The sequence below is a fragment of the Pelodiscus sinensis genome, chromosome 16, assembly GCF_049634645.1.
Source record: "Pelodiscus sinensis isolate JC-2024 chromosome 16, ASM4963464v1, whole genome shotgun sequence".
In the NCBI taxonomy this organism is placed as follows: Eukaryota; Metazoa; Chordata; order Testudines; family Trionychidae; genus Pelodiscus; species Pelodiscus sinensis.
Window position 1 is genome coordinate 11050224 of NC_134726.1, and position 13477 is coordinate 11063700.

General features: G+C 42.7%; 1 protein-coding gene across 4 annotated transcripts in view; it reads right to left on the minus strand.

Moving 5' to 3' along the window:
- USP7 (ubiquitin specific peptidase 7) overlaps positions 1–13477 on the minus strand; it is a 221725-nt gene that overhangs the window by 85692 nt on the left and 122556 nt on the right. For all 4 annotated transcript variants that reach the window (XM_075899282.1, XM_006124597.3, XM_025185416.2 and 1 more), the window contains one exon: positions 2356–2554. In XM_075899282.1, coding sequence (XP_075755397.1) covers positions 2356–2554 — 199 coding nt within the window. The remainder of the gene's footprint in view (positions 1–2355; positions 2555–13477) is intronic.

Below are 13477 nucleotides of genomic sequence, written 5' to 3' on the forward strand. Positions count from 1 at the left end.
TAACTTATTCAGGAATTAGGTTTTAGAGTGGGGTGGAGAATCTCAGGTCCTGTGGCTGGATCCAGCTCCCAGCTTGCCTAGATCTGGCTCCTGAGGCTCATTCCCCCACCTCAGCATCGGGAAGTCATTGCTGGCACTCCAGCCTCTCCCCCCCCGCAAGGCTGGAACACACAAAATCTACTAGGCTGGCTGCCCTCTAGACTCTGGTTTGAGAAGGGAATGTGGGGAGTGTCTTTTTCCTTCTCAGTCAGGAGCCAGAACAGTGAGCATTTGTTTGTTTGTTTGGTTTTGCATCTCAATTCTGCAGTCCCAGACTGATTTTTCTGTGGGTCAGTGGTCCCTAACCCAAAAAAGGTTCCCCACCCCTGTTTTAGATTACGTACCTCTCTGAAAGCAACTGCTACACACTGTCTTAAGTCATTCTGCCTAGGATTTTTTCTTTTTAAGGCTGACTACAATTCCCCTTAAGCAAGGTTAGAAGCCTTTTAGGAAAAGAGATCATTAATATTGCTAAGAAATAGTAACCAAGAGTGTGTCTAGACTACAGGGTTTTGTCGACAAAAGTGGACTTTTGTCGACAAAACCATACCTGCGTCTACACTACCACCGAGTTCTGTCGACATAATGTCAACAGCACTCGGCAGTTTTGTCAACGGTGGTAAACCTCATTCTACGAAGTATAACGCCTTTTGTTGACATAGTTCTGTCGACAGAAGGCGTTATTGCATCTACACTGTCCTTTGCGTCTACACTCTCATGCTGACAAAGCAGCTTGCTTTGTCAACAGAACTGGATGTGGTCTAGATGCTCTCTGTCGACAAAGCCTCTGTCAACAAAAGCCTGTAGTCTAGACATACCCCAAGAGAGAAATCACTGTCTGCTGAAGTTTCTTTTCAGAATTCACTGTGGATATCTATTCACATCAAACATAGTGTACCATAGGTATGTAGGGTGAGATGAAAAACACTACTTCAAGAGAACATGAAAACCAAAAATACACTGTTTTGACTGCCATCCCTCAGACTGAATTAGAAGTGGTCTGTGATGTGATATACAAGAATGAACCTATTGCACTTCAGAGGAAACTTGCTCCTCGACAAAGTAGCATGTATCAATGCAGTCTCAGGAGAAAGGCAATGCTTTCCCTGATCCCCACCCCACATTCCAATACCTCTGCTGTCCCTTCCCCCACCCCCAAAACACTCTTTATGTCAGAAACCTGAAACTGCATAAAAGGAGGTGTGGTTTTCTACAATGTTTCTGCAATAAACTGGTGGGCCTACAACTTACAAATCAAATATTTTGTCCAATAACTGACAGGCACTGGATAACAGTCTCTCTCAACACAAGAATGTCTTGTCTTTACAAATGCAGAATTCTTTTATTAAAATGTCAGGTGAATTGGTGTAATGTGCTGTGCTTGACAATGGGTAATAAAACAGCTAAGGCTGGTGTGGCTAATACTAAATATTTATGATGCCTACTCTGGAAATGATGGGGTTTACTCTTTGGGATACAGAGGCAGCAGAGCAGGCTGGCAGGGGACTCCCCAGGAGTGGGACTGGGGGCTGGCAGTGCACTGGCTGCTGGCCCCACCCCCTGAAGGATGGATGGAAGAACACGGAGCAATGGTCTCAAATTACAGCGGGGGAGGTCTAGGTTGGATATTAGGAAAAACTATTTCACTAGGAGGGTGGTGAAGTACTGGAATGGGTTCCCTAGGGAGGTGGTGGACTCTCCATCCCTAGAGGTTTTTAAGTCTCCGCTTGACAAAGCCCTGGCTGCAATAATTTAGTTGGGATTGGTCCTGCTTTAGACATGGGGCTGGACTTGATGACCTCCTGAGGACTCTTCCAACCCTAGGATTCTATGATTCTAAAGTTTCTTTCTAATCCCATGGACTGTGGAAGGGTAGAAACCCACTCAATATACTAGCAATAAATGCTTGTCCTGCTTCGTTTACCGAGCATCTGTTATATCATAGATATATGGGGATGTTTAGTAGCATTTTTACATGGAATCATCTTTTCCCAGGTCAGCAGGCTGGCAATGGTAAAGCAGTGTGCTCCACCCCAACTGATTGCTCTGCGAAGTCCAAGAGAAGAATGGATGAGTTCCACCCGGAATTTCTGGCCAAGAAGGTCTAAACAAAGAATCAGTTTTTGGGATGTAGGGATTTGAAGATAGAAAGTAAAAAGTTTATGAATAGTAGAAAAATATTCAGAGATTGAAAAGCTTGTAAATGTTCTCTCCTCGACATTAGAAAATATTAGCCTAAATAATTTTACCAGATGTTGGTCTTACAATGCAATTAAATAATGTCATATATGAGTTTGTATATTAAAAGGCTCTTACGTGGAATCAGATTCAGCATTGCACTGAAGAAAGAATCCTACACTTTTCTGGTGTGGTCTATCTGGGTACAATCGTGGCATCACCATAATCTTCCATGGCAAATTCCGTACAAAGCAGGGAGGGCTGAGGACTGACTCGCTAAGCCTATTGAAACGCTCAACGGTAAACTGAAATGTTGCTTCTGATCGCCAACTTGTGTCTGTAAAATAAAAATATAACACAATAAAAATAGCATTTAATAATGTGAAGATATTCTTCACCCTACAATACACATTTCAAAAATATAGAACAAGGGTACATAAAAAAGGTTTTACAAATCAAAGAGAATTTATAACATTTTAAATATTCACAGAGACTGTATTGTTGTTAGATACGCTAGTCCCTTGCAACGTCTGCATATAAACTTTTATGATTCCCAAATATGTCAGTAATCTCAGAGTACCTGTTCTTACATTGCACTTCTTTCAATAATTCCTAATCTTGATGACTTTTTCCCTAGACAGAAAGGCTTTTCCTTTCACTACAATGGCATGTAATAGTTGGATCAAACTGTTCTGAACTCATAGGTCCTCAGAGATAGTCAACCAGACTTCCTTTGGAATACTAATTATGCAAACAGGCAGCAGCAGAAAAAAAACAATAAAAGCAAATACAGCACAGTACTGTGTTAAATATAAATTACTAAACTATCTGTAAACATCTAGACGAGAATAAGGTGATAAGTAACAGTCAGCACAGATTTGTAAGGAGCAAACTCTTCCAGACCCACCTGATAGCTTTTTATTGATAGGGTAACAAGTCTTGTGGATGGGGAGGAGGGGTGGAATGTGTGTGGTGCAGTAGACATGGTATATGTTTGACTTCAGTTAAGTTTTTGATATTGTCTCAGATGATCTTCCCAAACAAACTAAGCAAATGCAACCTAGATGGAACTACTACAAGGTGCATGCATAACTGGATGGATAACTGATACAGAGGCAGCAGCGCAGGGTGGCAGTAGCCCCTATCTGGAGGAGAGGGGTCTATGCTCCCAGACCTGTCACAAGCCAGAACTGAGCCAGGCTGCCTGCCAGTCCAGCTCCTAATGCACTTTAAATGCAGAGCAGCAGCAGGGGTAGGTCCCGGACCCGTTGCAAGCCAAAACTGAGCCAAATTGCTGGTCAGCCTGCTAAAAATTTACTTAGGGGAGGACGTGTGTAGTCTATAGCATTAACCTATAAGCTTTTGCTTATCAGTTAATTGTTTAATCAACTACATTATTACAACCCTAGTTCACAGTCATGATGGAAGGGCATAGATGCCGTAGGGATTGGTTCTGCGTTCTGTTCAAGATCTTCAATGATGATTTAGATAATGAAATAGAGAATACACTTAATGTTTTCTGATGATACCAAGTTAGGAGGAATTGCATCTGCTTTGGAGGGTAGAATTATAATTCACAATGATTTGGCCAAACATTAGAAATGATCTGAGGTAAACAGGATGAAATTCCATGAGGACAAATATACCACTTGGGAAAGAACAACCAGTTTCACAGATACAAAATGGGAAATGACTACCTAGGAAAGAGTATTGCAGAAAGGGACGCAGGTCTCATAGTGGGCCACAAACTAAATATGAGTCAACAGTCTGACACTGCTGCAAAAAAACCCAAACATTCTGGCAAATATTAGCAGGAGTGTCATACGCAAGACACAAGTAGTAATTCTTCTGCTCTACCCCATGCTGATTAAGCCTCAACTAGAGTACAGTGTCTAGTTCTGTGCACCACATTTTAGGAAAGATGTGGACAAATAGGAGAAGACCCAGAAAAGAGTAACAAAAATGACTAAAATAACTGGAAAATATGACCCATGAGGGAAGATAGAAAGAACTATGTTTGTTTAGAATGGAAAAGAGAAGCCTGAGAGGCTACGTCTACAAGTTTTTTGCGCAAAAACTGGTGGAGCATCCACGCTTCAAGCATGTTTTTGCATAAGTAACTCAGCAAAACAGAGGGCTTTTGCTGGTAGAGTTATTCCTCTCCCCATTGTGCTACAGCTGTTGCGCAAAAAGGAAGGTGTTGTACGCTCCGGAGGGGTTTTTGCGCAAGAAACCCCTATAGGCAAAAGCACAGGTGCTCTGATGGCCATTCTCTGAATGGTAATTAGACCTTTCTTGCACAAGAGTGTCCATGCAGTGCGAACGCTCTCTTGTGCAAAAGCACATTGCTTTTGCGATGCACTATGAGGTCTGGACACACTTTTGCGCAAGAAGTTTTTGAGGAAGATCTCTACCGCAAAAGGCTCATTGCACAAAAACCGTGCAGTGTAGACGAAGCCAGAGGGAACTGTGACAGACTTAATCATCCCTTGGGGTTGTCACCCACTGTGCTGAACATGCCACTGAGCCGGCCTATCTACTCTCTGGGGCACCCCACCAACCTGTCCTGCCCCAGCAAAGACACAAAATTGGGGTAACAGCCCCCCAGCAGAGCAACACAGATGCTGAATCATTTAGCTCTGGGAGAGCTCAGCTATAGGAACCTGACAGCATCTAGGAACACAACCCTCAAAAGGGACCAAAGCCCCAAAGTCATACACAGTAAAAGCTCCTAAGATGTTTGCTCTCCTTACCAGTAAAAGAGAAGGATGCACAGTGGTGGCTCCCTACCTCCCCCAATAACAACTATTTGTACCGGGCTTGATAATGAAGTATAAAAAGTAGGATTTAAGTAAGTGCAAGTGAAAACACATCAAAGTGAGTTACAAAGCCAAAAATAAATAAAACAAGCTAATTAAACCTAATACACTAACAAACTTGTTACATGCAAATTCTTAACCTAACTGCAGTTCTAATCATATTTTTAGCAAGCTAGGCAGCCTCTTAACTTCAGCCCGATCCTTCCCCCTGTTTAATCTTGGAGAACTTTCCAACAGGTATCTTGGGTGGTAAGTGGAGTTCATATTTTTATATCCCCTTTGCCCAAAGTGGGAATTTTTTGTTTTTAGTTCATACTTTTCTCATCTTGAGTGGAAAAATACAAGATACAAAATGGGTTCCAGCATTAGGTGGCCTGGCTACAAGCCTCTATAGGACCAACCACAGTTTGGGCCTGCAGGAAAAAAAAAGCCATTCAGAGACTATTGGTCTGAGTACCAACCCATTATGTTTCTGGAGTATCAATAATGGCCCTCATTAGGACATTTAGAATTATAAACAGATTCACACTTTATATTTCTACTTACAGACATATAATATATACATTCAGCAGATTGCAACTTTAATAATGATGTGTCTCATGATGTATTTTGCCTACAGTCTTTGAATTATGCAAACTCATATGCCAATTTTCATAAAGCATGCAGGGGAGGGGATGTCACAACAGGGACATGATAACTTTTTTCAAATACATGAAAAAGGAGGAAGAAAAACTGTTTTCCTGGTAGGACAAGAAGCAATGGGCCTAAATTGCAGCAAGGGAGGTTTAGGTTGGACATCAGGAAAAATTTCCTAACTAAAAAGTTGATTAACTACTGGAATAAATTACCTAGGGAGATTGTGAAACCTCCATCATTGGAGATTATTAAGAGCAGGTTAGAACACCACCTGTCAGGGATAGTCTAGATCAGCGGTTGGCAACCTTTTCAAACCAAAGAGCCAAACTACATCAAAATTCAGAACAAGTGGTCAACAAAGAGCCATATAAGAATGACCATTTGCATAACTGAAAATATACAAGTTAGTATTATTGATAATTGACATAATGAAACATTGTACTCACAGACTTTATTTAATGGGACTTCTGCTGCTGTCTCTTTTCACACATTTCTTTGAAGTTTACACCATAACTGGTCAAATCCAGCGTCATGCATGCATTCACGCTGTCTTCTGTCAATCTTATGGCGGGGGTTGAGGATGTGGGGGTGCAGAAGTTTGGGTTGGGATGTATGAAGGGCTCAAGGTGGGGGGTTGAGTGTATTATGGGCTCAGAATACAAGGTGGGGTGTGTGGGTGGTGTAGGAGTATTATCACAGAAGTCTGGGTTTGGCTGTATGAAGGGCTCAGGGTAGAGGATTCAGGTACATGATGGGCTCAGGGTTGGGGTGTGCGCGGGTGCAGGAATGTTATGATGCTGTGGCCAGATGGAGGCTGGGTCCCAACTGGAGGCTTGTTGGCCAGGCTTAATTTTTAAATAAAGTAATATTATGCCCAACACAAAAGGTTTCAAAATTGTCTTTATTTATGACAGGGGTGGGGAAGGTTTTTTATGTCAGGGACCACTGTCCCACAAAAATCAGTCAGGGACCACACAATCGAGAAGCAAAAAACCAATCCCTCCAAAAACTTTCAGCCCCCACTGATGTTGCCCCCAACTGAGACACCTCACTCCCCTGGTGCTCTAGCCCCATAGTGGGGGCAGCGGCAGGGAGAACTCAGGTTCAAGGCCTCAGGCCATGGGATTCCAGGGTTTTGTGGATTTTGGGGACCCCTCCTAGGCTCTAGCTTGGAGCCAAAATGAGAGGTACAGTGTGCAGGACAGAGCTGCCAGTAAGTGGGATAGGGATGGAGGTGCACAATCTGGATGCGAGGTAGGGTGCAGGAACAAGTTGGGGTAGGTGTCCAGCCAGGGAGGAGGGGACAGGAGCAGGATGCTGGTGGGTATCTGTCCGTCCAGGGGAGCAGCTTGGCCAGTACCTGTTCGTCTCCTGAGAGGAGTATCTCTTGGACAAGATCTGCAGGAAGTGCTGGAAAATGTGCACATGCTACTCATTTAGGAAATCCAGCTACTTCTTGTCCTCAAAGTCCGGATCTTCTGCCGCCATTTTAGCCAGCCGCCGCCCCCGCAGAGCCTGCATGCTCAATGTGCATCACCACCAAATGCGGTGCAACCGGATGCACTCTCTCTTGTGGTCACCAGGCAGGGGGAGGCTGTGCAGCTCCTGTGTCCTGCCTCCCCAGAGCACAGAGACGGCAGTGTGGATAAGGAAGTGAACGCATTGCTATTAGGAGGGAAGGAGCAGCGTGCGCGTTTCCCCACAAGCCAAATCCAGTGTAGGGATGTTAAATATTGGTTAATTGAATAATCGATTAACCTCATGAATTCTTATTTGTCAGTTGACTATGCTCCCTGGGGGTGGGGCTGGCAGCTAGTGTGCTCTGGCCCCGTTCCCAGGGAGCCCCTGGCCACTCCATGCTGCTGCGTCTCTATCAGAGGCAGCATCATGCGGTACTAGGTGGGAGCTGGCTCACAAAAGGAGCCAGTTTAAAATACCAGCTCCCCTCTCGGACTGGCTGCCTGCCACCCTGTGTTATTGCCTCTGTATCAGAGGCAGCAGCCTGGAGTGGCAGCAGACCCTATCAGAGATGCCGGGGGGGAGGGGGGAGGAAAGGCCCAGGAGCTGAAACTGAGCCCAGCTGCCTGCCCAACTCGCTCCTAATACACTTTCAATTCAGGGCTGCAGCAAGGGTAAATCCCAGACCTGGTGCAAGCTGGGACTGAGCTGGGCTGCTAGCCAACCTGCTAAAAAATTTACTGGTAAGGGGTGGGGTGAGGGGAGATGCATACAGTCTATAGCATTAACCTATAAGGTTTAGCTTACCAGTTAATTGGTTAATCAACTATACTATTACATCCCTAATTCAGTGCAGAGCCCCCGCCTACCCACAGGAAGCCAGCACTGTCTCCAATCTTGCGGGAGGTTTAGGGCTGTAGTGCCAGCATGGCCTCCCTGTTGTTGGGGGGGGGGGAGGGGGGGGGCTATGCTTGAGCCAGGAGCCAAATAAAGATCGTGGCAGAGTCAACATATATGGCTCGTGAGCCATAGGTTGCTGAACCCTGGATGATGCTTAGTCCTGCCATGACTGCCTGGACTTCTAGTACTATGAGTCTATGATCTACTAAAAAAACAAGGCAACTGTTTGTGCTTGTTACATATAAATTAAGTTAAAAGCAGTATTTTTCTTCTGCATAATAAAGTTTCAAAACTGTATAAAGTCAATTGTCAGTTGTAAGCCTTTGAAAGAATAACCATAACATTTCAGAATTACAGACAACCTCCATTCCTGAACTGCTTGTAACTCTGAGATTCTACTGTAACACATTACTTATGATCTCTTTGGCTAGCTAATATTAACAGACCATCTAGTAAATGAACTTAACACACATTCCTGGGATTTTCAATCTCACCAGGTTCTTCTTTGAGAATGCTGTAGAAAGCCTAAAAATAAAATCCTGAAATAAAACTTATTTTAGTAGAAACAAAATACAGGACTATGTAGCACTTTAAAGACTAACAAGATGGTTTATTAGATGATGAGCTTTCGTGGGCCAGACCCACTTCCTCAGATCAAATAATGGAAGAAAATAGTCACAACCATATATACCAAAGGATACAATTTAAAAAAAATGAACACACATGAAAAGGACAAATCACATTACAGAACAGAAGGGGGATGGGGGGGGGGGGGGGGAAGAAGGAAGGTGAATGCCAGTGAGTTAATGATATTAGAGGTGGGGAAAGGAAGATGTTTGTGAGTTAACAGTATTAGAGGTGATAATTGGGGAAGCTATCTTTGTAATGTGTAAGATAGTTGGAGTCTTTGTTAATTCCTCTGCGGAGAGTGTCGAATTTTAACATGAATGCCAGTTCAGAGGATTCCCTTTCAAGTGCAGATTTGAATGTCTTCTGAAGTAGGATGCAGGTTAGCAGGTCATTCAGACAGTGTCCTTTCTGGTTGAAATGACAAGCAACTGTTTTTTCTTTGTGATCTTGTCTAATGTCTGTTTTGTGGGCATTGATTCTTTGGCGAAGTGTCTGAGACGTTTGTCCAATGTACATAGCAGACGGACACTTTCGGCACATGATAGCATAGATTATATTTCTGGATGCGCAGGAATATGTATTCTTGATCTTATAACTCACTTGGTTAGGCCCAATAATGGTATCAGCAGAGTGAATATGTGGACAAAGCTGGCAGCGGGGTTTGTTGCAAGGGAAAGTACCAGGGTTGGTATTAGTGTGGTATGTCCTGTGGTTGTTGGTAAGAATCATCTTGAGGTTAGGTGATTGTCTATAGGAGACTATTATTTGATCTGAGGAAGTGGGTCTGGCCCACGAAAGCTCATCATCTAATAAACCATCTTGTTAGTCTTTAAAGTGCTACATAGTACTGTATTTTGTTTCAGCTACACCAGACTAACACGGCTACATTTCTATCATTATTTTAGTAGAAGAGTCATGTATTTTCTGTGTAGCTAGACTATGTAAAGAATGCTTCTCAGCTTGGTCAATCATCACATAATGCCCCTGATTTATGAGAACAGGACAGAGCTTTTGTATCACAAAGTTTTCCCTCATACATTTGTTAGTTCTTTCAAGACCAGAACACTTCCTTCACACTCATTTTATTAGTACATGCAGTAAGAAGAGAGCCTGAAACATAAGCCCATGTATCATGGGCCTGGTGTAAGGCTTTAGGGGTAGGTAAAAGTAATCAAGATTTTGCTAATATAAAGCAAAGTTGAGCTGTGAGCAAGAGGCAGGCCCTGCTCAAAGAATTGGATAAAAGCAGGGCTGATACTGAACATAAGAATGGCCGTACTGAGTCAGACCAAAAGTCCATCTAGCACAGTATCCTGTCTGCCGACAGTGGCCAGCACCAGGCGCCCCAGAGAGGGTGGACCGAAGACAATGATCAAGCGATTTGTCTCTTGCCATCCCTCTCCAGCCTCTGACAAACAGAGGCCAAGGACACCATTTTATCCCCTGGCTAATAGCCTTTTATAGACCTAACCTCCATGAAATTATCTAGCTTCTCTTTAAACTCTATTATAGTCCTAGCCTTCACAGCCTCCTCTGGCAAGGAGTTCCATAGGTTGACTACACGCTGTGTGAAGAAGAACTTTCTTTTATTAGTTATAAACCTACTTCCCATTAATTTCATTTGGTGTCCTCTAGTTCTTCTATTTAGGGAACTAATAAGTAACTTTTCTTTATCGGCCCTCTCCACACCACTCATGATTTTATATACCTCTATCATATCCCCCCTCAGTCTCCTCTTTTCTAAACTGAAAAGTCCCAGTCGCTTTAACCTCTCCTCATATGGGACCCATTCCAAACCCCCTAATCATTTTAGTTGCCCTTTTCTGAACCCTTTCCAAGGCCAAAATATCTTTTTTGAGGTGAGGAGACCACATCTGTACACAGTATTCAAGATGTAGGCATACCATAGTTTTATACAGGGGCAGTAAGATATTCTGGGTCTTATTTTCTATCCCTTTCCTAATAATTCCTAGCATCCTATTTGCCTTTTTGACCGCCGCTGCACACTGCGTGGAAGTTTTCAGAGAACTGTCCACGATAACTCCAAGATCTCTTTCCTGATTTGTCGTAGCCAAATTAGCCCCCATCATACTGTACGTACAGTTGGGGTTATTTTTCCCGATGTGCATTACTTTACACTTATCCACATTAAATTTCATTTGCCATTTTGTTGCCCAATCACTCAGTTTGGTGAGATCTTCTTGGAGTCCCTCACAGTCTGCTTCTGTCTTGACTATCCTAAACAGTTTTGTATCATCTGCAAACTTTACTACCTCACTGCTTACCCCTTTCTCCAGATCATTTATGAATAAGTTGAAAAGGATTGGTCCCAGAACTGACCCTTGGAGGACACCACTAGTTACCCCTCTCCAATCTGAAAATTTACCATTTATTCCTACCCTTTGTTTCCTGTCTTTTAACCAGTTCTCAATCCAAGAAAGCACCTTCCCTCTTATCCCATGGCCATGTAACTTACACAAGAGCCTTTGGTGAGGCACCTTGTCAAAGGCTTTCTGAAAATCCAAGTATACTGTATCTACTGGATCCCTCTTGTCCACATGTTTGCTAACTCCTTCAAAGAACTCTAACAGATTAGTAAGACAGGATTTCCCTTTACAGAAACCATGATGATTTTTGTCCAACAAATTATGTTCTTCTACATGCTTCACAATTTTTTTCTTCACTATTGTTTCGACTAATTTGTCCAGAACTGAAATTAGATTTACCGGTCTGTAATTGCCAGGATCGCCTCTAGAGCCCTTTTTAAATATTGGTGTCATGTTGGCTACCTTCCAGTCATTAGGCACGGAAGCTGATTTAAAGGATAGGTTACAAACCACAGATAATAGCTCAGCAATTTCCCATTTGAGTTCTTTTAGAACCCTTGGATGAATGCCATCCGGTCCCGGAGATTTGTTAACATTAAGTTTTTCTATTTGTTCCAAAACCTCCTCTAATGACACTTCAATCCAGGACAGTTCCTCAGATTCATCACCCACAAAGGACGGTGCAGATTCAGGAATCTCCCCAACGTCCTCAGCCATGAAGACTGAAGCAAAGAAATCATTTAGTTTCTCCACAATGGCTTTATCGTCCTTGATTGCTCCTTTTATAGCTTGATCATCTAGGGGACCCACAGGTTTTTTAGCAGGCTTCCTGCTTCTAATGTACTTAAAAAACATTTTGTTATTTCTTTGAGTTTTTGGCTAGCTGTTCCTCAAAACATACTGCAGAAACAAGTATCCTTAAGAAGTACTAGGCACAGGCTTTGTGCGCAAACACATTCCTTAAAGGTAGTAACAGTACACTCCCTCTTAGGAAACATCTTGGTACCAACCCACTCCCCATAGATAACAAGAACATGCTGCTCAGCTTACTGCATGCTCAGGAAAGGGTCAGCATGACAGCATGGATACCAACATGTATAAGGTATATCAGATGGTGATAGCCTGATATGCCAGGAATTGTGGGTAACTTATTTGTATCTGTGTATAAAGACGTATCTCATAGGGACTGTCCTTGTCTGGCCTTGGGGGCAGTGGAAAGGCCTGCTGCTGACTGAACTGGTCCATTGTCAGAGGGCACTCATATACTACCAGAACTGTAGACATCTGATCGGGGAACAGAGACCGTGCTTTTCTGACAATACACCTAGCTCACACTAAATATGTAAGTGACTAGTCGACTATCCTATAAGCAGGGCTCGCCGAACTGCGGCAAGCCCCACTCGCCAGCCACGCTGTCCACTGTTCTGCACATGCGCAGATCACCCAAACCCGGCTCTATTTCACATCTTATCTGACTTTGTGGTCATTAAGGGTTCTTTTGAGATTTGCTATGCTACCTACACATACAGAGCCAGAGCAACACTCAGAGGGAACCTATACACACTGCCAAATGGTTATCAACATTCAACATTCGGTGAGATCTGACAATAGAACAAAAATAAGAGTAAAATCTTGAAAAAATTCTACATCCCTCTACACCAGAATGTTTGAGAAGAATCAGCTGTATTGCCTAAGTTTCATTGTACCACGTAATATAGGTGAGGGAGACTGATACATATGAACAAAAAGAGATATTTTATTAGGACAAATCCTTAATGCGCAAATTGCCAGCATATATTTTATTTGTCAGTATGTCCATGCTTATAGTTAAAAGATTATGCTTTCCTGTCTTTAAAGCCATTACCTTTAGCTTTCACACAAAGTCAAAGGCATTCTAACGAAGAGGAAGCAGTTTGAGTATCTGACTTCCTTGTTAGTTGCGCTCACAGTTAGTCTCTTTTAAATCTGATTCCCTTTTGCTTGATTTATTCTGACATGTACATATGAAAGTTATAATTTTATATAAACTCATTGATTCCCTTTTGAGCTATTTGACTAAAGACAAAGAATATTTAATTTTTTCTCCTCTCTCTGCAGCTTGTGCTACTGCCTTCTGTAAGACAATACTAAATAACCCTTAAACACTACCAGTGGTAACGATAATTTAACATACTATCATCAGCTGGTTAGGGTTTCAGGCAAAATGCTCTTTTTTACCACCCACACAACACAACTCTTTAGTGTGGCCAGTATTCTAACCATTAAAGGTTTTATATGTCAAAACAAAATCTTGAATTACACTCAAATGAATCAGAAATCAAGGGAGATTACGGATATAATATACACCCAACAGGACAGCTCACTAAATAAGTAGCCCATTAACATTTTTCACTAGCTGACGTTCCCAATTACTTCCCACACAGCATTTGACGTTCTAAAAGTATGGACCGTTAGGGTGACGTCCACTTCCAAGAAGGGTCACCAGTGTAC